Source organism: Nanorana parkeri, unplaced genomic scaffold (genome assembly GCF_000935625.1).
Source record: "Nanorana parkeri isolate BGI_ZX_2015 unplaced genomic scaffold, ASM93562v1 scaffold1113, whole genome shotgun sequence".
Classification (NCBI taxonomy): domain Eukaryota; kingdom Metazoa; phylum Chordata; class Amphibia; order Anura; family Dicroglossidae; genus Nanorana; species Nanorana parkeri.
In genome coordinates, this window is record NW_017307381.1 from 325852 (window position 1) to 346521 (window position 20670).

At 46.4% G+C, this 20670-nt stretch overlaps 1 protein-coding gene across 1 annotated transcript in view; it reads left to right on the forward strand.

Annotated features, from left to right (window-relative positions):
* Positions 1-20670, forward strand: part of LOC108796423 (UPF0505 protein C16orf62-like) — a 503129-nt gene that overhangs the window by 247839 nt on the left and 234620 nt on the right. The window contains exon 15 of the mRNA XM_018567896.1: positions 3963-4085. Coding sequence (XP_018423398.1) covers positions 3963-4085 — 123 coding nt within the window. The remainder of the gene's footprint in view (positions 1-3962; positions 4086-20670) is intronic.

The following is a 20670-nucleotide window of genomic DNA, read 5'->3' on the forward strand; positions in this document are numbered from 1 at the left end:
TTTTCCCTATTAGAGCAAATTGGGCCATTGCTTTTGGATCAACTCGGGTTTAAAGTTCTGAGGATGCAGGTTACATAGTTACATAGTTAGTCAGGTTGAAAAAAGACACCGAAAGTCCATCGAGTCCAACCTATAGAGATACAAAGAAAAAACAAACAAAAAAACAAAACAAGAAAAGCCTAAACAGAACACTATGCCCACAATTACCCAATGTTGATCCAGAGGAAGGCAAAAAAACCCCTATAAAGCATGGTTCAATTTGCTCACATAGGGGAAAAAATTCCTTCCTGATCCCATAAGGCAATCGGATATTCCCTGGATCAACAATCTCTGATGCTTAATATACCTCTAAGAACTCAATATCCAGTAATATTCTGTGCATTTAGGAATACATCCAGATGTTTTTTAAAACAATTAACCGAGCTAGCTAGAACAAGCTCCTGGGGGAGTCTATTCCACGTTTCCACAGCTCTAACTGTGAAGAATCATTTTCGTAAGCAAAGGTTAAACCTCTTTTCCTACAGACGCAAAGAGTGCCCCCTTGTCCTTTGCAGTGACCTTAACGTGAATAATTTGGCACCAAGTTCTTTATATGGATCATTTATGTATTTATACATGGTGATCATGTTTACCCTTAAAGGAGAACTATGGGATGAGTGATTTCCACTCACCTCGTAGTTCTAAGCCGACCTGTGACAATGAGACTGTCACAGGTCGGCTCAGTAGATCGGGAGGTGAGGGAACACATACCGGGTTCCCATAACCTCTCGATCCTGTCACGGCTCTCTGCCGTGACAGGGGGAGGGGCTGGATTCCCCTCTCCCCGCTCCGATCTGCCAGCGCTGACTGGCGGAACGGACGGGGGAGGGGGCGGGTACAGCTGGCTCTGCCTCTAGATAGGCAGAGCCAGCTGTCACTCACGCAGCTGGGCGGATCCCGTTATCTACGTCGGGATCCGCTCCAGGCGCGGTGTCTCAGTATATCCCGAGCTGTAGCTCGGGGTATACTGAGCTTAGGGTAATGGGAGGACGCTAGTTTGTGTCCTCCCGTTACCCCTAGGAGAACTATGGGGAAAAACACTGACCCCATAGTTCTCCTTTAAGCGCCTCTTCTCCAGAGAAAACAAATTCAGTTCAGCTAATCGTTCCTCATAGCTGAGTTCCTTAATGCCTCTTATGAGTTTGGTCGCCCTTCGCTGCACTTTCTCCAGTTCCACAACATCCTTTTTGTGAACTGGTGCCAAAAACGGAACCGCATATTCCAGATGAGGTCTTACTAATGCTTTGTACAGGGGCAGGATTATGTCTCTGTCTCTGGAGTCTATACCCCTCTTAATACAAGAAAGTATTTTGCTTGCTTTAGAGACTTCGGCTTGACATTGCATGCTATTATTGAGTCTATGATCTACCAGAACACCCAGATCTTTCACCATCATTGACTCCCCCAAACATACTCCCCCTAGAGCAACGGTTCTCAACCTGTGGGTCGCGATTTGTTAGGGGTCGCCCGGGAGTCTCCTGTTATTAGATAGCGGCTCCCGGCCGCCCGGGATAGAAACACTTTCTCCCGAAAATCTTTATTTTTTTCCTGACATTGGGGGCCGCCGGAAGTCAGAAAAAAACTTCCACATTTGGAATGCAAAGCTAGATTCCTATTGGCTATTTCACTTTGCAATAGCCAATAGCAAACTAGCTATTGCACCCGCCCTCTGCTGCTGCCAATCAGCAGAGAGGGGCCTGAAGTTCTCCATCAGGTCCTCTTCTAGTGATTGACAGCAGCAGAGGGCGGGTGCAATAGCTAGTTTGCTATTGGCTATTGCAAAGTGAAATAGCCAATAGGAATCTAGCTATGCATTCCTATGGTGTTTTTTTTTTTCTGACGGCGTACGTCAGTGGTTCTCAAGCTGTGGGTCGCTGTGTGGTTTCTGCTATGCTAGGTGAGAGTCCTCCTCGGCCCTCTCCTAGCGCAGCAGTGTCGGTTCTCCCGCCACACCGCCAGATGTCGCTGCAGCAGCCTAAATTTTACCGTTGGTGGTCACCACAACTTGGCAAATGTTACCAAGGGGTCCCGGCCCTAGAAAGGTCGAGAACCACTGCCCTAGAGTATAGGACGCATGCATGTTTCCAGTCCCCAAGTGCAGAAGTTTACATTTATCAACATTAAGGCCCCATTCACATGTAGCGACATACCTTTGCATACCTTGCCAGGATAGCGCGACTTTCGGGGCGACGTTCCAGCGACGGTAGCGCAACCTTCTCCGTCGGGCTCCATAGAAAAAAGCAAAATCGAGCAAAATCCGCCGAAAAAAGGGTCCTGTAGAAGCGACTTGCGACATGGAGCTAAGACAGCTCCATTGACTATCATTAGCCGGTGACTTCTCGCGATATCGCGTTGCAAAAATGCGCGATATTGTGGCGTAAATCGCGCGATAAGTCGCTACATGTGAATGGGGCCTAAACCTCATTTGCCAAATAGTTGCCCAATCACACAGAGCATTCAGATCTGCCTGTAGGTTGGAGACATCCTGTAAGGACTGTATTCCACTACATAACTTAGTGTCATCTGCAAACACAGAAATAGTACTTTTATCTGTGGCTCAAGAACACATATTTTCTCAGGAGTATTGTCTGGTTCCAGCGCACTCAGATCCCAAGAGTGGTGAATTGGCAGTTGGGCTTCCTAAGCCATCAACATATTAATACATGTTTGCTTCACCAGGACATGTTTCAGCAGATCTGTCAAAGGTGCATAACTCCACATGTTGAACTGATGGTATTTCATCACAGTTAAAAAGTGGACAAGTTCATAGTCAAAACATAGGATGCACTGGCAGAACCAGCAGATGCTCTCATTCAATGAATGGGTACGTCTTGATATATATGCTTTGTCACGTACCTGAAGTGACGAAGGAGGCCTTTCCTACAACTCCGGTCCTAAACCCCCTGAATAGCGGAACATGGGGATCAGGGCATGGAAGGGCATGAGTGCCTGAAGGCTGCCGGCTTAATGTGCTGGTCTTGCTGACAATCCTCCGGAAGGCAACAACGGGAGAGCAGGATCTAGGAACAATAACTGACAATCACTCATCACTGGACATCAGGAGAGCACAGTTTAAATGGCCCGTCTGGCCCCAGAGTCTGTGCATACAATGCACGTGCTACAAGCGAGTGTAACCGCACATGTCCACGCAAAGACGCTTGCAGAAAGTGGCCTGCCTTGTCTCCATACCTCAGCTAGGAGGAGTTGACAACCTTTTTGTTTTTAAATCAACTTTTCCCATGCATTTTCTAATTTCTTTACTAGGAAAAGGTTATTTTTTTACCTATGGTCATGTCCTCCTCCCATTTTAGTGAGGACATGAGGTCCCTACCCTCACTCTTCCCTCGCTCTCTCATCTGAAGAAATATTTCTTACACACAACTGATGTAGTAAGTGCTTCCATTTTGAAGACAGACTTTCTGTTGTCCTGGAGAGTCCCCGGCCTTTATTGTTACCAATTATTGTCTCTAGATGTAATCACCAAATTATTGTATATTTTCTGATGGGTTGGAATCCTCCATATTCTATCAACACTTATTCTTTAACAGCAGTGATTGCTTTATAGTATCATGCTTCATTTTCCCAGGTATGCAGATAAGGTCTGCTATGTGGTCTTTAGTTCACACTTTGTGTTGCTGGAAGGTTTCCACCTGGAACATGTTTCCTGGAAGGTTGCCTTCCTTCCAGTTTGCTTCTTCATTAGCCCATGTTGCATGTGCAGGGTAAGGCCACTAAATGGGGTTGCCTCCTATTGATCTGCATAATATCAAACTTCATAGAGGGGGCTGCTGTACCCACACCTTGAGGAATAGAGTCTTGTGCCTTTCAATGTACTACTAGAGGAAACAAGTTTGTGGGCAGTACAAAAAGTCCTATGTTTACACTTGATCTAACACTATCTTGTGCTTTTATCTACCCTTTAGATTCACAGTGACATGGTGCAGAATCAGCTGGTGATTCAAGCTGTAGAGATTCCTATATACCTCACACTGTACTCTCCTGCTATAGATTGGATGCTGAAGTGCATTACGTATCGTGCCCCAGAGGTAAACATATAATTTTTTCTTGAATTCTGCTTTTTGTGATGTATACAGTATGTATGGAAGGTTAGAAAATGTTTCCTTGTTGGAATTACAGACTAAGAGTATTTCTTTTTTTTAAAAGTATGTATAATTTGTATTGATTTATAAAGACAAACATTCATGAACAAGTACTGGTGTGTATAAGATGTAAACAACCACAATATCTTTTTGAATCTCTACTAACAATAGTCAGTTATAAGAAAGGCAGTTTTAATGGAAGAAATTCGGGTAGTAGCACAGACCAGTATGAAAAAGTTATAACATAGGAATAATATCTCAAGGATGTACATCAATGTTTCAAAGTATTAGAAGATGCAGTGATGTATGGGGAAAACTATATAACTAGGACGGTTTTCGCAGGAAATGATAAAAGGTGACAAAATACTTGGATGAGATATAGGTAGATCAGGTCAATGGACATCCAAACTTCCAAAATAAGTATTTAGTTTGGCTTCATGATACTATTTGGAATGTTTAATTATGGACATCAGATCTTTCAATTGATGTAATGACAGTTTTGTGGAAATAAAGGATGTCCAGGTGTCAAATAATTTTTGGGTGCGCATTTGGTTAAATTTGGTATCTAACTTATCTAGTAGCATTAAACTGAGTAGTAGGGAGCGAAAGGTAGCAATTGTGGGGGAATTGGGCAGTATCCAGTTACTCAGGATTGTCTTTTTAGCTGTCAGTAGACATAAATGTTCCCAACGTGATGGAGGGGGTGGCATACTATTAAGGTTGGAAACAGAGGTCGTTTTCCCAGAGTGAACAGTGATTAAGGAGATTACATCTGACCAAACAAGTCTGTATACTAGGGTAGGATCATAGTAAATGTGTAACATCAGGTAAGGGGAAGTGACATTTAGGACAAGAGGTCAACCAGACAGAGGAACTATTCTTGACTGGTATGTTAAGAGTTTTGCATCCAACCATGTTCAATGAAAGAGATGGTATCCTCTGTAGATATATGTAGGAATTCCGCCATCTTCGAACATGAGACAGCGTGAAAGAGGAGGATGTTGTGGTATAATTTGCGATGGTATGGGCGCGGAAGGATAATGACAATTTAGAGTGTGAGAATGAAAGCGAGTTTAATGGGTGAATGAATGATTTATTGCCAGGTCGTAGTGACATAGTGGGACCTGATGGGCATTAACGGAGAGAGAGCAGTAGAGACGCTGAAGATTTTCCTGACTTCTCTCCATGCTAACACGGTGTCTCTAATAAGGTTGGGAAGTAAGTTCAGTGGAGTGTTCAATATACCAAGAAGGGACCATGGTGCAACCAGATGGCTTTCGAGTGGAGTATTGGTATAAAAGGAAATATCATGTAGCCAATCCCGAACATGGCAGAAAAGACTGGCCAGGTTATAGATTCTAATGTTAGGGAGATTAGCTCCCACATTCCGGATCGGATTTGTAGCTTCCACAAGGCCACTCAATTTTTTTCCTCTCCATATAAAAGTTGAAGAAGCTTTATTTAATAGAATAATATCCTTATGTTTAAGGAGAACAGGTATAGTTTTAAGAGGGTAAAGTAACCTTGCAAAACTAACCATTTTAATTATGTGACATCTGCCCAGGAGAAAAACTGGATAGTCTTGCCATGAGCGTAATTCCTGTATTATTTTGCTGATTGATTTGCAGTTTAGGGGTATAGGTCTCTAGCCGAGCGGGGAATACATATACCCAAATATGTAAGGAATCTCTTTTGTATCTGTAGAGAGGGATGGGCACAGTATAGGACATTCATAGAAGATTTATCTTGGATCAAAGGTACAATTTTGCTTTTATCTACATTGATCGTAAGGCCAGAGAAGGAACCATAGAATTTTATGTGATTTAGAATGTTTGGAATTTGGGTCAGTGGATCGGACAGAAGTAGCAAGATGTCATCTGCAAATAAGGTCAATTTAGCATCATAATGACCGGATTGATAACCACTAAATATTAGATTGGAGGCTAGGGAACGGGATAGCGGTTCAATAGCAATATTGTATAGGAGTCGGGAGAGAGGATAGCCCTGGCGAGCACCTTTTTTTTTTTTTAACAGGTAAAGTATTAGTTTTGAAACACACAACAGTCAACACACAGCACAAGAAAATTAATAGCAGCACATTACAGCACGCTCCCAAAGGGATCATGTTCTCAAACTATCCTTTCCCGCCTATATAATCTCACAGGTCCCTCATCAACTCACAGCTGGATCACTGCTCAGGGGATACAGGCGGGAGCAAGGTCTCTCCGCCCGGACCCTCCAAGGTAAGTCCCCTAGCCGCCACCCAGTCTCCCCAAATCCGATCAAATTTGCGCACACAATTACGGCTCATGTATGTCAGCCTGTAGAGAGGGAGCATTCTATCAATTGTGTGTAACCATTGTCCCACCGTGGTGGGGGGGAGCCAACTTCCATCTCAGGATTATTTCCCTCCGGGCATAGAAAGCTACATGAAAGACAAGGAGCTTCGTGGCCCTAGGCGCTTGTAAGGAATCCCCACATCCTAGCAGGAAAAGCAAGTTAACTTTCTGTGGCTTGACAAAGAGGAAATCTCCTCGAAACGCGTAGCCGTATCCTGCAGGCAGCAAGATCCATCCCCCCGTACAGATCCCTCACTGTCCCACGCACTGGTCCATCCTTGTGCACTACGCTGACAGCCCGATGACAGCCACATCTAGTACTGTAACCACACGCATAGAGTCCGGGGCTACGGAGCCGATCGCGGCTCACTGCTTTCCCGTCTCAGCCGCCGCGGCTCAGCCTGGCCAGCTGAGTTTGTGACATCGGCTGACACCTCGTTTTCCCACTCCGGTCCGGGCAGACACCTACTCTCTTCCCACCTGCTAGCTGTGGACATCGCGTCAAACAGACTGTGGAGAACATTATGTGAGAGACACCAGGGCATATAGGCTCACATCCCAACTGTAAGTCATCAATTTGTAACTTATTCATACCCGGATGGCCCGCCATCGGATTGTCGTGCATCAGCTTAAGGATGGGTACCTTCATGGAATCGGGTACGAATAGCTTGGAGTCTTTGTACATCAGGCCTTCCTGGTCTTCCTGTAGGTGAGCTGGTAGGGTCTCTCCTGAATTCCGAGTGGCTTCTATTAACTGCTTCTTCAGGTCGATTGTGGAGGCCAATATTCTGATGGGATCGATGACCGTTCCGGTTTCCTTTAGGCAAGTGTTGGTGTCTTCCGTTCTGGAGAGGGAGTCTGCCTTACCGTTTTTCGCCCCTGGTCGGTATGTTATCACAAAGTCGAAGCGGCTAAAGAAAAGACTCCACCTGACCTGTCTTGATGATAGGGTTTTGTTAGTTTGAAGGTATTGGAGGTTTTTGTGATCGGTGTAGATGATGAAGGGGATCTTCGTGCCTTCCAGAAGATGCCTCCATTGCTCTAGCGCGGCAATTCCTTCTCACCCACGGCGTAGTTCAACTCGGCGTGGTTTAACGAACGAGAGAAAAATGCCACAGGATGTTGAGGGGAACTCAGGTCCACTCTTTGGGAGAAGATGGCACCAATGGCGACATCTGATGCATCTACCTCCAGAACGTAGTTTAAATCGGGAGCGGGAAGATGCAATATAGGAGCGGTAGTGAACCAGTGTTTAAGCATGTTGATAGCAGCCTGAGCCTCCAAGGACCGGGAATACTTCGTCTTGATGCTGGTAAGCTGTGACAGTGGTTTGACGATGTGAGAGACATTTTTAATGAATTTGCGGTAAAAATTGGCGAATCCGAGAAATCGCTGTAACGCACGTCTAGATTTGGTTTCAGGCCAGTTGATGATGCACTCGATTTTGGATGCGTCCATCTTTACCCCTTCAGGGGAGATAATGAACCCCAAGAATGGAATAGTGCATGATTCAAAAATACATTTCTCCAACTTAGCATAGAGATTGTGAGCTCTAAGGCGGCCCAGCACCCACCTGACATGTTTCCTGTGATTCTCGAGGGTGTCTGAGAAAATCAATATGTCATCCAAGTAGATCACAACGTAGACATCGAGGAGGTCCCTGAAGACATCATTAATGAATGCCTGGAAGGTGGTGGGGGCATTACACAGGTCAAAAAGCATCACGTTGTATTCGAAGAGCCCGTATCTGGTACGAAAAGCCATTTTCCATTCGTCGCCAGGATATATTCTTACGAGATTGTAAGCCCCCTTTAGGTCCAGTTTTGTGAAAACCTTTGCATCTTGTAATCTCTCGATGAGCTGGGGAATCAACGGTAATGGGTAGCAGTTTTTGATTGTTATTTTGTTGAGTGGGTGATAGTCTATGATCGGGCGCAAGCTTTGGTCTTTGTTCCTCACAAAAAACATGCCTGAGCCAGCGGGTGAAGTTGAGGGGCTGATGAACCCCTTTTTTAGGTTCTCATCTAACTACTCCCGTAGATGTTTCAGTTCTGGTTCCGATAAAGGGTATATGCGGCCTACGGGTATTTCGCTCCCAGGGAGCAAGTCAATAGGGCAGTCGTATGGCCTATGTGGAGGTAATGCGTTAGCCCCCTTCCGACTGAAAACGTCAGTGAACTCCCCGTACTGGGGGGGAACCGACAATGGCGAGATTTGTAGTACATGAGGTTTAGGGAGACAGTTCTCCTGGCAGTACGGGGAGTTAAGCTGAAGCCCGCCCTGCGACCACAGGTGAGCTAGTTGATGCAAACGCAACCAAGGTAATCCAAGGATCACTGGGAAGGTTGGCGAAGTAATCACATCGAAAGCCAATACTTCCGTGTGGTTCCCGGATGTGGTCACCTGTAGAAGCTGTGTTTCCCGAGAAATCAGACCTGTGGCTAATGTGGTTCCATCAATAAAACTCACTGCAAGCGGTACTGCTTTTGCTAGGGTAGGGATTTTATTTGTTTTAACCAATTGATTGTCAATGAAGTTGGAGCAAGCTCCCGAATCCACCATTACTTCAGTGTAGACGTGGTTTTGCTCCCACTGCAATGTCAAGAAGACAAAGAGGTAGTTACTTGAAGGTGGTTGAGAGGGGAGAGATTTGTTTAATTGCATGCTTTTACCTTCGTGCTTCTTGAGAATCAATGGGCATGCATCCACCGCATGTTGCGGTGCTGCACAATACATGCACAGCTGCTGCTGTCTCCTCCGGAGCCTTTCCGCCTGGGATAGTGGTCCACGTACGGCTCCAATCTCCATGGCCTCTTCCCCTGGGGATGGGGAGGTGCGTCGGGTTGGAGGGGTTTGACTGGAGGTTTTCTCGGCCCTCCTCTCACGGATGCGTCGGTCCATGGAAATGGAACGGTGCATGAGGCCATCCAGAGTGGGGGGCAACTCTGCTCAGGCAAGCTCGTCTTTTAATGGTTCCGAAAATCCCAGACGGAACTGATTCTGTAGGCTTATATTGTTCCATTCAGTTTGGCCTCCCCATCTTTTAAACTGGGCGATATAGTCTTCCACCGGCCTATTCCCTTGTTTAAGGCTGCGTATGGTGCTTTCAGCGGTAAGTTGTTTGTTTGTGTCCTCATATAACAAGGACATGGCATGTAGGAAGTCCTGCAGGGACTCTAGGATGGGGTTCTCTTCTTCCAGGAAGGTGTCGGCCCATGCCCTGGGTTCACCCCTCAGGTAGGAGATAAGTGATCTAACTTTCAGACCATCAGCTGGCAGGCACTTATGAATTCCCTGTATCTCCTCCTATCCCCAGTGAAGACATCAGGGGTGAGACCTTTGGTTCAGGTCGGTCTCTAGCTGGTGGAGGGTTATTTACATACCCCACGATGTAGGTGCGGAGCCTCTGGTTTTCCTCCTGTAGATCAGTGACTCTGGTGGTTAAGGTCTCTACCTTTTGAGTGGGGGACACAACATGGCCGGCAAGTTCCACTGGATCCATTATTATGCTTTCAATCGTTATGTCACAATCAAGCAGGGCAGTACTCTCTTGGATCTCAACTGCGGAACTAACACTCTAGGTGGTTCGGTCAGTCTTGCGGAACCACAGTACACAGATGGGGGGCCGTTTCACATCATGTACCCGTCCTAGAAATGTTATATGGATATGACCAATGAGGGTCAACGGTATACAGTTTAGGTATTCTGAATATAACTATATACCTCAAGTGGAGGAGTGTGGTGAGTTGTAGTTTTGTCGCTGCAGGGATAAATAGGGAAGCGTTTCCTATCACCCCTCTCCAATCCACAATAATCACGGTGTGGTAGATTTAATAGATGGCGTTCACTAATACTCTTTGGGAGATTTGTAGTGCGGTGGTTATGCAAGGGTTATCAGCAGAGCAAGTTATTCAATCCGTAATAATCAACAATATGCTATGTTCAATTGGTATTAATGCACACAGTTCATTGCTAGTATATACGTATAATATGGTTTTGAAGTGGCTACCAATAGGTGGGGGTAGATCCCCTAGTACTTGCGATTCAGGTGTGGAGAGAGTTCAGGACGAACAGGAGGTCTTCCTGTATAGCAGTGTGAGCCTTAGCAGATGGGCAGTAGCTGAGTCCCGGTATGGAGGCTGAACCCCCTCTTTTAGGCTGTGGATGTCTGTGACTCTGTTTCCCACAGAGTCAGTCGCTCGACGTTCCACAACGATTGAACGCCGAGTGACTGACTCAGCTGTGATTAAGAGGAGGCGCCGCACCCAGGGGGAGGAGCTGGCCGTGACGTCACGGCCGAGGCGCCGGCCTGCGGCGACGGCGCTCTCGTTCGGGTAAACCTATGACACTCCCCCACAGGTCAAACGGAGGTAGAGAGAGGATAAAGGTTTGTGCAGTCTGTCTTTCATTAAGAGTCGATAGTCATCGCGTCAGGGAACTGAGCTCTACACACGTGTTGCAACTGCACATATCTGAAACACATACTCGGAGGTAGTTTGTACGTGGTCTGGAGTGTGTCGAATCCCAACAGCGTGCCCCCCGGCATGATGTGCTTGACCATTGTTATCCCGTGCTGGGCCCAAGCCTGGGGATCAAGGATAGAGCGCATGTGCTCCAGTCGTGGGTTACCCCATAGAGGTACATAAGGGGAGATGGTACCGGCCGGCACTCGTCCCCTTCTCATCCTATCCCACACCGCCAGTACAGTGCCTGTCTAGCGTTTGGAAGAAGGAATTAGGAATCCGGACTGGGGTGTTCCGGAAGCAATAAAGGAACTTAGGGAGGAAAACCATTTTTATCAAATTAATTCTACCCACCGGTGTCAGGGGGAGCGTTCGCCATGCAAAGCATTTTGCCCTCAGAAGTCTAAGTATAGGGTATAAATTGTCCTCTAGGAAACGGGCGGGATCCGAGGTCACCAACATACCCAGGTATCAGAACTCAGAGACCTGCGTAAGGGGGGAGTCCGGATTGACCAAAAGAGGGGAGGAGCCCAGCGGGAATAGCAGGGATTTCCCCCAGTTCACCCGGAGGCCAGAGAAGGAACTAAATGTATCTATTATCCCCAAAGCCGTTGATAGGGAGGGTCCCACGTCCCCCAGGTACATTAGCTCATCGTCAGCGTAGAGTGAGAGCTTCTCCACCAGATTCCCCACTGGAAGCCCCCCTACCCGGGCTGAGGCACGGAGCAGGATAGCTATAGGTTCCATCGCCAGTGCAAATAGCCCAGTCGAGAGGGGACAGCCCTGTCTCGTGCCCCGACCAAGGCCAAAGGGCCTCGACAGCATATTGTTGATACGGACTCTAGCAGTGGGGGAGGAGTAGAGAAGCTGTACCCAGGCCACAAAGCGATTACCAAACCCAAATCTATGTAAGACTGCAAGTAGGTACGGCCATTCAACAGAGTCGAATGCCTTTTCAATATCCAAGGAGGCCACAGCCTCCTGCCCCCGTGAGGTTCGCAGCCTATCCACATTGGTGAAGAGGCGCCACAAATTGACATCCGTCCCCCTCCCGGGCATAAATCCAGTCTGGTCCCCCATGTATCAGCATGGTGATCACAGCGTTAAGCCAATTAGCGAGCATGTGGGTCAGGAGCGTAACATCCACATTTAAGGAGGCGCATGCGCGAAGCTGCCGATGGAGGTCGCCTTCTAGGACAGCTCCGCAGCTCACCCAGGCAAATACCGGCATAGCACGGAGCATCCCGCTCCCCAACCTCTCCACCTGACCTTATCAGGTAACGGATACCCTGCAGCAGCGGAAGATGTCTGTCTCAGGCGCCCGAAACCCCCAGAAGGGTAAACAACAGCCGATTGAGGAGGCGATGGCCCGGGCCTCAGCTAAGATGGTGCCGCAAGCCCGCGCTCACGTGACACAGGCCCGCAGAGCCTCGGTCTCTAGCAGCGAGATGGAGGAGGGGGACTGGAACATCCACATTTAAAAGGTTATTGGGCGATAGGATGAACACTGCTCGGGGTCTTTCCAAGGCTTGGGCACCACCACTATGATCGCCTCCATCATGGAGGGAGGAAGAGCACCAGCCCGGAAATGCCTCCCCATAGGTGTGCAAAAGGTGTGGGGCAACCCCCTCAGCATGGGTCTTATAAAACTCCACCGGGAAGTCATCCAGGCCCAGCATCTTACCAGTAGGTGAGCCCTATAGAAACACTCAAGCTTTTGAGGGTACAAACTTAGTTACAAACATTATGTCAGTTAACACATGTACCGTATTGCCCGTCCAGAGCCAGCAGGTGACCGGATCGATAGCCACTCAGCCTAGATCCAGTCCCCCCGCTACGGTAGTGACCCCGGGGAGTCTCCTCCGCCCTCTAGGTCCAGGGAGCAAATCCAAGGGCGATGCCGCAATGCAGCACAAAGTCAGGGGAAAGGCCACCAAAAATAAACCTTGACCAAAAATAGTCAAGTATCAAAAACAGCAGATTCGCAGCGGCCCAGCAATTTCTAGGAGAGGGGATAAGGAAAATCGCCAGTCACTCCCCGGGTAGAAACAGCACTGTCGCATGGATGAGTGCCCTCAGGTCTTAGGCAGGTGCTCAAGCCACTTGAAGGCCTCTGGCGCAAGAAAAAAACTGGGAAGCTTCTCCATCCTGCACCCAAAGGCGCGCTGGGAACAACATGCTATATTTAATCCCCCTCGCTCTCAGGGCAGCTTTAGCGGCATCAAAGGATTTGCGTTGGCGCTGGGTCTCCACAGAATAGTCAGGGAAAATGAGCTCTCCATCCCCTCCGGCAGCCCCAGGATGCGTAGGTTACTCCACCTATTATGGTTCTCGGCATCCACCGCCCGGGACTCCACGGCCTTGACTTTGGTCTGCAGGGTGCGTAGTGAAGCCGTGTGGGCCCCAACCACATCCTCCACCTCACTCACTCTACCTTCCATTTCATTCCACTGATGAACAATGAAATATGTGAGTATATGCTTTAAAAATATATACAGAAAAGCATATCAAAACATGAAAATATGTGAACAGAGTGAAAAACATGAAGTCCAATGTGCAGCAATAATACATGCATGGGATAATACATGCATGGGATAATCCACCACTAGATAGATCCAAACTTCCAAGTGAGCAGTTGCCACAGAATCCTGACAGACCTTCACCTCCAGCCAGTGAATGCATCGGAGCCTAGTAGAAATATAATTTAAAAATGTAATCCAGGACCAATTAACGTTGTCGATAGCCTTCTCCGCGTCCAAGGCCAACAGAGCCATTGGTCGAGGAGAAGCAAGCATATTCCTTCCAATGCAGTAATAATTTTCCTGACATTTAACACAGCTGATCGGCCTTTTACAAAACCAGCCTGATCCGGTGAGATGAGGGTAGGCAGCACGACGACCAATCTATTGGCTAGAATTTTGGAGAGCAATTTGGTGTCAAAATTTAGGAGAGCCATAGGGCTGTAGGAGCTTGAGAGGGTAGGATCTTTCCCCTTTTTTAGTAATAATCGGATATAGGCCATACTAAATGTTGTCCTTGTGTAGCATATAATTGAAGAGAGCAACTAGGGAAGGAGAAATTCGATCACTAATAGTTTTATAGAATTCTGCAGTCATGCCAAGGTCCTGTAGCTTTAGAACTAGAGGAAAGCTTCATCGCTGTCTGAACCTCCTGCAGAGTGACTTGGAACATTTAAATGATCCAAGTCTGCAGCGTACAGAGAAGGTAAGGAGATAGACTCTAAGAAGACATTTCCCACGTCCGCTGCATACAGGGATTGATAAAATGTACGGAATATGTCACACACCTCAATGGGTTCTGAGGAAAGTGCACCGTTGGTGTCGACAAGTCGGAGTATATGGTCAGGAATGGTTCTACCTCAGACAATTTGCCAACAATTTATCTGATTTTTTACCGAATTTGGAAAATGTGCTTTCTTTGTGGGAGCGAATCTGGAGATTATATTGGGGAGCGAATCTGGAGATCATATTGTGATACAGTGGTCACAATTCTGTTTAGCCTGCATCCATATTGACTTGTTCTGGGGGCTAGGGTTTTGTTTATATGCCAAGTAGGCCGATCTGGCCGTCATGCATGCTTCCACATATCTCTGTCTTTTGGGAGGCGATATAAGCCAAAATCTTGCCTCTCACTACAGCCTTTGCCGCTTCCCAAAACAGGACAGGAGTGTCTACATGTATAACATTATCGGAAACATAGTCATTCCACCAGGAATTATGATGGCTCTGGAAAGTATCGTCGGTAGCCCGATATGAAGGGAATTTCCACACCAATGGTCGGGTGGGTAGACCGAGGTTGTGTAAGGTTTCCATCACTGGAGTATGATCCAATATGACAAGATCTTCAATAGTCACTGAGGATATTTTCAAAACAAGGTTGGGTGATGCAAGAATCAAGTCTAGAAAGAGAGCTCATGGGCATGGGAGAAGTGGGTATATTCTCTGTCCATTGGATGTAGAAAACGCCACCTGACACATGTTAGAGAAGTTGCGATCCTGAGAGAAAGTAGATTGTGAGGGACGATTTCTCGTCCAAGAGCGATCCTCCAGGGTGTTTGGAACCACGTTGAAATCTCCTACTAGAAGAACATAGGTGTTTGGAGTAGAACGGGATTGCAGGGATAGAAGCTTTTCATAAAAGGTTTTGTTGTCCGAATCTGGCCCATAAACATTCCAGATTTCGAGTATAACAGTAACCAGGTTTATGGAAACTTGGGACCAGCGGCCTTCTTCCATGTCATGTTGGTAAAGTAAGGAGCATGGTAGTTTCTTGTTTGAGAATCACAGTCCCTGCAGAGCGGCCTATAGCAGGAGCCCCCATAGCAGTGCCAACCCAAGAGTGTTTGAGACGTTTGATGTCATCCTGAGGGAGAGGAGTCTCTTGTAGCAATGCTACATCAATGTTTAGTTTTTTAAGGTGTTGTAGGATTTGTCTCCGTTTCTGAGGAGATTTGAGTCCTTTGACATTCCATGTAGACAATTTCAAGGTGGATCCCATACTAACAATAATAGCTGTATGATGAAGTAATCAGAATCAGACATTACAATGGATCGGGAAATTATCGGTGTCCTAGTGCACCGGAAGCAACCCTGTTTTCTGAATCCTGCGAATCCTAGGAGGGGAAGCAATGAGCAAGAAGCAGATCGAGTGATGGTCAATGCAGTGTGAAAAACCTGCATCCATACATCAGGATGGTTATGATTGCTCCGACCTGGCAGAATAAGTAAACTGACATACAAAAACAGGGTAACCAAAAAAAGAACTAAACAAAACTGTCCTGTTACAATCTTCCTGTTTTACAGACAGTGACGCTCAAAGTTATGGCTACCAGCAGGGGGAGAAGATTGTTCCCTGAGAAAAGCCCAAGGTGAAAATGGCAAGTATCATCTGAGAGCAGCGCTTTACCACTTGCAAATGATTCTCTTACCAAAAGAAAAATAATAAGAGAAAGTAAGCGATAAACATTAACACACCACTAATGAAAAGCGGCATCTTTCCGTAGAGATCTGTATCAGCTCGTAACGGCAGATCAGGCAACTTGTTAAGTATGCTTTGCCCTCTAGAATTTCAGGCCTTTTTTTTCCGAGGAGGGCTCTTTATCTGCGGGGCAGAAACTGAGGAGAGGTCAGAGAGATATCTATCAACATTTTGGCTTGAACGGCACAATTGTTTTACATCTGAAGGTGAAAAGCGCAAGGTAGCTGGATATGCCAAAATGAACTTGATGCGATTATGAACGAGAATTTTACATATTTATTGAAAGGAGCGACGTACTTTGGATAGTTCTGCGGAATGGTCTGAAAATAACAGCAAGTTATAGCCTCCTGCTACCATTTGACGTTGCGTACGTTTGGAGAATACAGTGCTTATCCGAATAATCCAGATACCTGACAATGACTGGTCTAGGTTTGTCTGAATCTTTGAGAGGGCCTATTCTGTGGGTTCTCTCCACAGCTTACACCAAGGTGATACCTAGTGCCTGTGGAACAGTGGAGGAGCAAAAGCGTTGTAATTCGTTTGGCTTTATCGATTTAGGAATCCCTATGATTCTTAGATTGTTTCTGTGGCATCGTTTTCTAGATCATCTACTTTTTTTCTTATAAATACTGCAGTGTTTTTCGTGTCTTCATTATGGGATTTTTAAAACACAGCAGCATTATCTTCCAGATCGCTAATGCGGAGCTCAAGGGCCTGAAGTCTGTTTGTGCTTCCAAAGCTGCAGTGAGAGGCCCCATGTGCATTTGCAGGGAGTCAGCAATGATGTGAGCCACCTCCGATTTCAAATGAGAGGCTACCGTAGCAGCCAGTCTGGTAGTCTATATGTGCCTGTGTTGGCAGCTGTGACTCACCTCCCGTATCGTCGGTAATGTCAGGGCGTTGTTCGGCTATGTCCGCCATGTCAGGCCGGCCGTCGTTGTGCTCGGATGGAGCAGAGAGAGAGCGGTGGGCCGACTGCGATTAGGGCCACAAATGTGTCCATTGCCTGCTGTGAACGGGTGGTAGTTCAGTTGTTTGATTATTTAGAGCTGGGGAAGTGTGTATTAGGAGGTGGTGGTACGGAGCTCCGGAGCACACCGCTTCTCTGTCTGGCGCCGGAACCGGAAGTCCAAAGAGTATTTCTTGATCATACATTAGAGGACACAGAGTTAATTCTTAGGTGACTGGGGTTATGCAGCTACCTTTTAAATGTTTGGGCACTGGCAAATCAATCAAGGCTGCTGGTCCTCCAGTTTTTTTGCTAGTGTCTTTATGTAATGGACATCTTCTCTCACTTAAGAGAGAAGAACTCTTTTTCACTAGTTTTTGACTGATTTTTCTGCAAGACTCTTCAGGCAAGTTTCCCTAAGCTGCTCTTAGCCACTGTGGTACCTCCAACAGCTATCTGATGTTAGCCTTAACAGAGCGTCTTAATCCTGTGCGGAAGTAAGATACCAGGATAGTCTGTAATCGGCTCAGTCACTGGACCCTGCAGTATGTATTAGCTGGAGGGTGCTTTACAGGTCCAGAGCCGTGATGCATCTGTGGAGCCCCGATCCTCTGTCAGAATGTTTACTCTGATAAAATTAGTTTTCTATTTATGAAAACAATTATGAAAACAAGCAAGGATCTGTAATTAAGGAGATTCCCGACTTATTTTCACAAATCAACTAATAACTCAAGTTCTTTTATGTGCGCTAACTTAAGGACAAAATAAGAATAATAATGTGCAAAAATATATATATTACCTAAAAATCAGTGCAAAATATTAATCAAAATGTAACAGGAATATGGATCACAATTTCAATAATATTGATCAACAAAGATAATAAGAAAAATAAAATCTCAGGATATTATTTAAAATATCAATGAAACAAAACTAAGTAACTCCTGGAATTTAATTAGTAGCTTCTCATTAGCTCAGCAGAATGTGACAATATAATGTGCAGATTTGACACGTGACCTCTCCCAGCCAACAGATATTCACAAGCTCAAATATCTACTGCGCATGAACTAACTTATAATACTATGCACAGGACAGCCAAGAATCTATTTAAGGTAAAGACAAACTTCCACTAACTTATTTTATTTTATGTAAATATCACAACTAAACCATCAACTAGAAACTAAAATCAGCTTCAAGGAGATAATTTATATATTTCTCCCAATATTTGAAAAGCGACGATTCTTACTGCAGCTAGAACAATTTTTTTTTTTTTGCAGAAATAATGTTTATTGAGTTTATCACAAACGTAAAAAATAAACAGCATACAAAGCAAAACAACATACAAAGGCAACGTCAGAAGGGTGAACTTGGTAATGGTATCAGAGCTGTAGACTATAACAACCACCTCAGAAATGTACATGACATTGTGCCCAGGTACGAGCCGTACCTCTGCTCCAAGTCCTGTCCCCGGCATGGGGGTTCCAGACTGCTAAAGCTCTCCCCTGCAAGGAGGTAAACGTTATGGAGTCTGGCCCGAATCTGGGTCTCCATTATCAAGGTAACCAAGGAAGGCCCTGCGAGATTCCAGGCACCCTACGCATCAGGTGCTGCACCCTACTTAGAGCCGCCTTACAGTACAGACATAACAATCAACACATAACACCACAAGACAAGTGGACAACAGGGCGGTACAAAGACACACAGAAACACAGGAGATGAGGAAAGAAGGGGAGAGAAGGAAGGGGAAGGGGGGTAGAGGATGAGTGCGTGGTCAAGAAGGGTGGATCATGCATTTATATCAGTGTCTTAAACTCATCCGTTGTCATAAACATTAGCCATGGCCTCCATCTGGACTGGAATGCCTCTGACCTGTCCAGCCGTTCGGCAATCAGTTCCTCAGATCTCATTAGTCGGCACATTTCCGCTGACCATTCCCCCAGTGTTCGAATCACCAGGGAGTTCCAATGCCTCGGGATCAATGCCCTAGCGGCATTAACAAAGAATCGTAAGAGAGACTTCTTTGCCCGAGAAATGGATCCCGGGAAATACCGACAGTATTGCCATCTGAGGTGTGAGATGGAGATCGCTGGCAGACATTCTTGAGTACACGTGTGAGATGGTTCGCCAGAAGGGGACGATCAGAGGGCAGCTCCACCAGATATGTGTCAATGTTCCCACCCCTGTGAGGCACCTGCAGCAGGTGTCCGGTAGAGAGGAAAAAATCTGGTGCATCCTAGCCGGGGCTCTGTACCACCTAGTCAAGAGTTTGTAGTTGCGCTCCTGCACCGCTGAGGACATGCAGAGACTATGGGTGAAGCAGAAGCATTTCCGCCTCTCCTCCTCGGAAAGGACCACGCCCAGTTCCCGCTCCCATGCATAGATGAAGTACGGGGATTCCCCTTCGGGCCCAGAAGATAGGAAGTCGTACAGAAACCATATAAGATGTGGTGGGGATTCACCCGTTGCGCATAGTTGTTGAAATGTGGTCAGGGAACCCTGCATGGAGCCGTGCGAGAAGAGTCCCCGTACAAAATGTTGAAGTTGGTGGTAGACGAACCACACATTCTGTGGTACAGGTTCGGGGGCAAAAAGTTGGTCCAAGGATTGGAGTGATCCCCCGTGCAGTCCCTGGAAGATGTATGAAGGAGCCGTCGCTTCCCAACACAGGAACCTACGTACCCCGCATCCAGGGGGGAACTCAGGATGTGCCAGGACAGGGGTCATCAAACCCCTGGGTGTTGCTAGTTTGTATTTGAGCCTTGTGGAATCCCACACCTTGAGCACTGGGGTGAGAAAGAAGGGTAGCGTAGAACTAGAGGGCCGTTGCTGGGGTGGTAGCCAAGGGAGATTCGTGAGAGGTGATGGGGACAGTTCCCGCTCCAGAGAAACCCAAAGAGCCGGATCCCTGGTGTCAAACCAGTCCACCAGATGGGATAAGTGAGTGGGTCTATAGTATACCTCCAGGTCCGGGAGCGCCGGTTAGCTAAATCTGCGTAGCTACAGAGTGTCCTGTAACCACTCTGTAGGTACTACCTAAGAAGTACTATGATAAGCACCTATATACTACAATTTTAAGAACTGATGTGAGTAACATAAGCACATATGGCAATGTAATATGTAAGGTTAAAAATGCAGGTGGCTTAGCGTTACCAGACCTAACTATATATTATCAGGTCGTTGCACTTAATAGAATGTTACATTGGCACTATTACCCTGAGTCTAAACTTTGGGTTTCACTGGACAATTCTCTATCCCGACAATGCTTATCGACCATATGCTGGATACCACAAAATTTCCGACATTTAGATTCTTCCACCTCCCCCTTAACTAGTCATACCCTTAATATTTAGGATAAGTGTAAAACAGGTTTGATTGTCAAATACAATTCTCCATTGATGCCTTTAACTGGTCACTCCTTCCTGCCGGGGCTATATAATAGTGGATTCCTACAATGGACTACGTACCCCACATTGAGAGTTTTTCAGGTCTATGATGGGTCACATATTTATCCACTACAACGCTTTCGGGACCAATGGGGCACGCTTCCTTTTGACTCATGGAGACACAGGCAATTACATAATTTTCGTGTCCATGCTACCGAAACCACTGTGCCCCGTCACTGATCTTTCACCTATGGAAACACTGTTTTTTGCGCCAGATCCTCCGAGACATGGCATTTCTCAACTTTATTCGATCATTCTCAATTTTCGTTCCCAGTTGTTTCCATCGTATATGTTGCTGTGGGAACGGGAACTCCAAACCACCTGGACTGATTCCTGTAAACA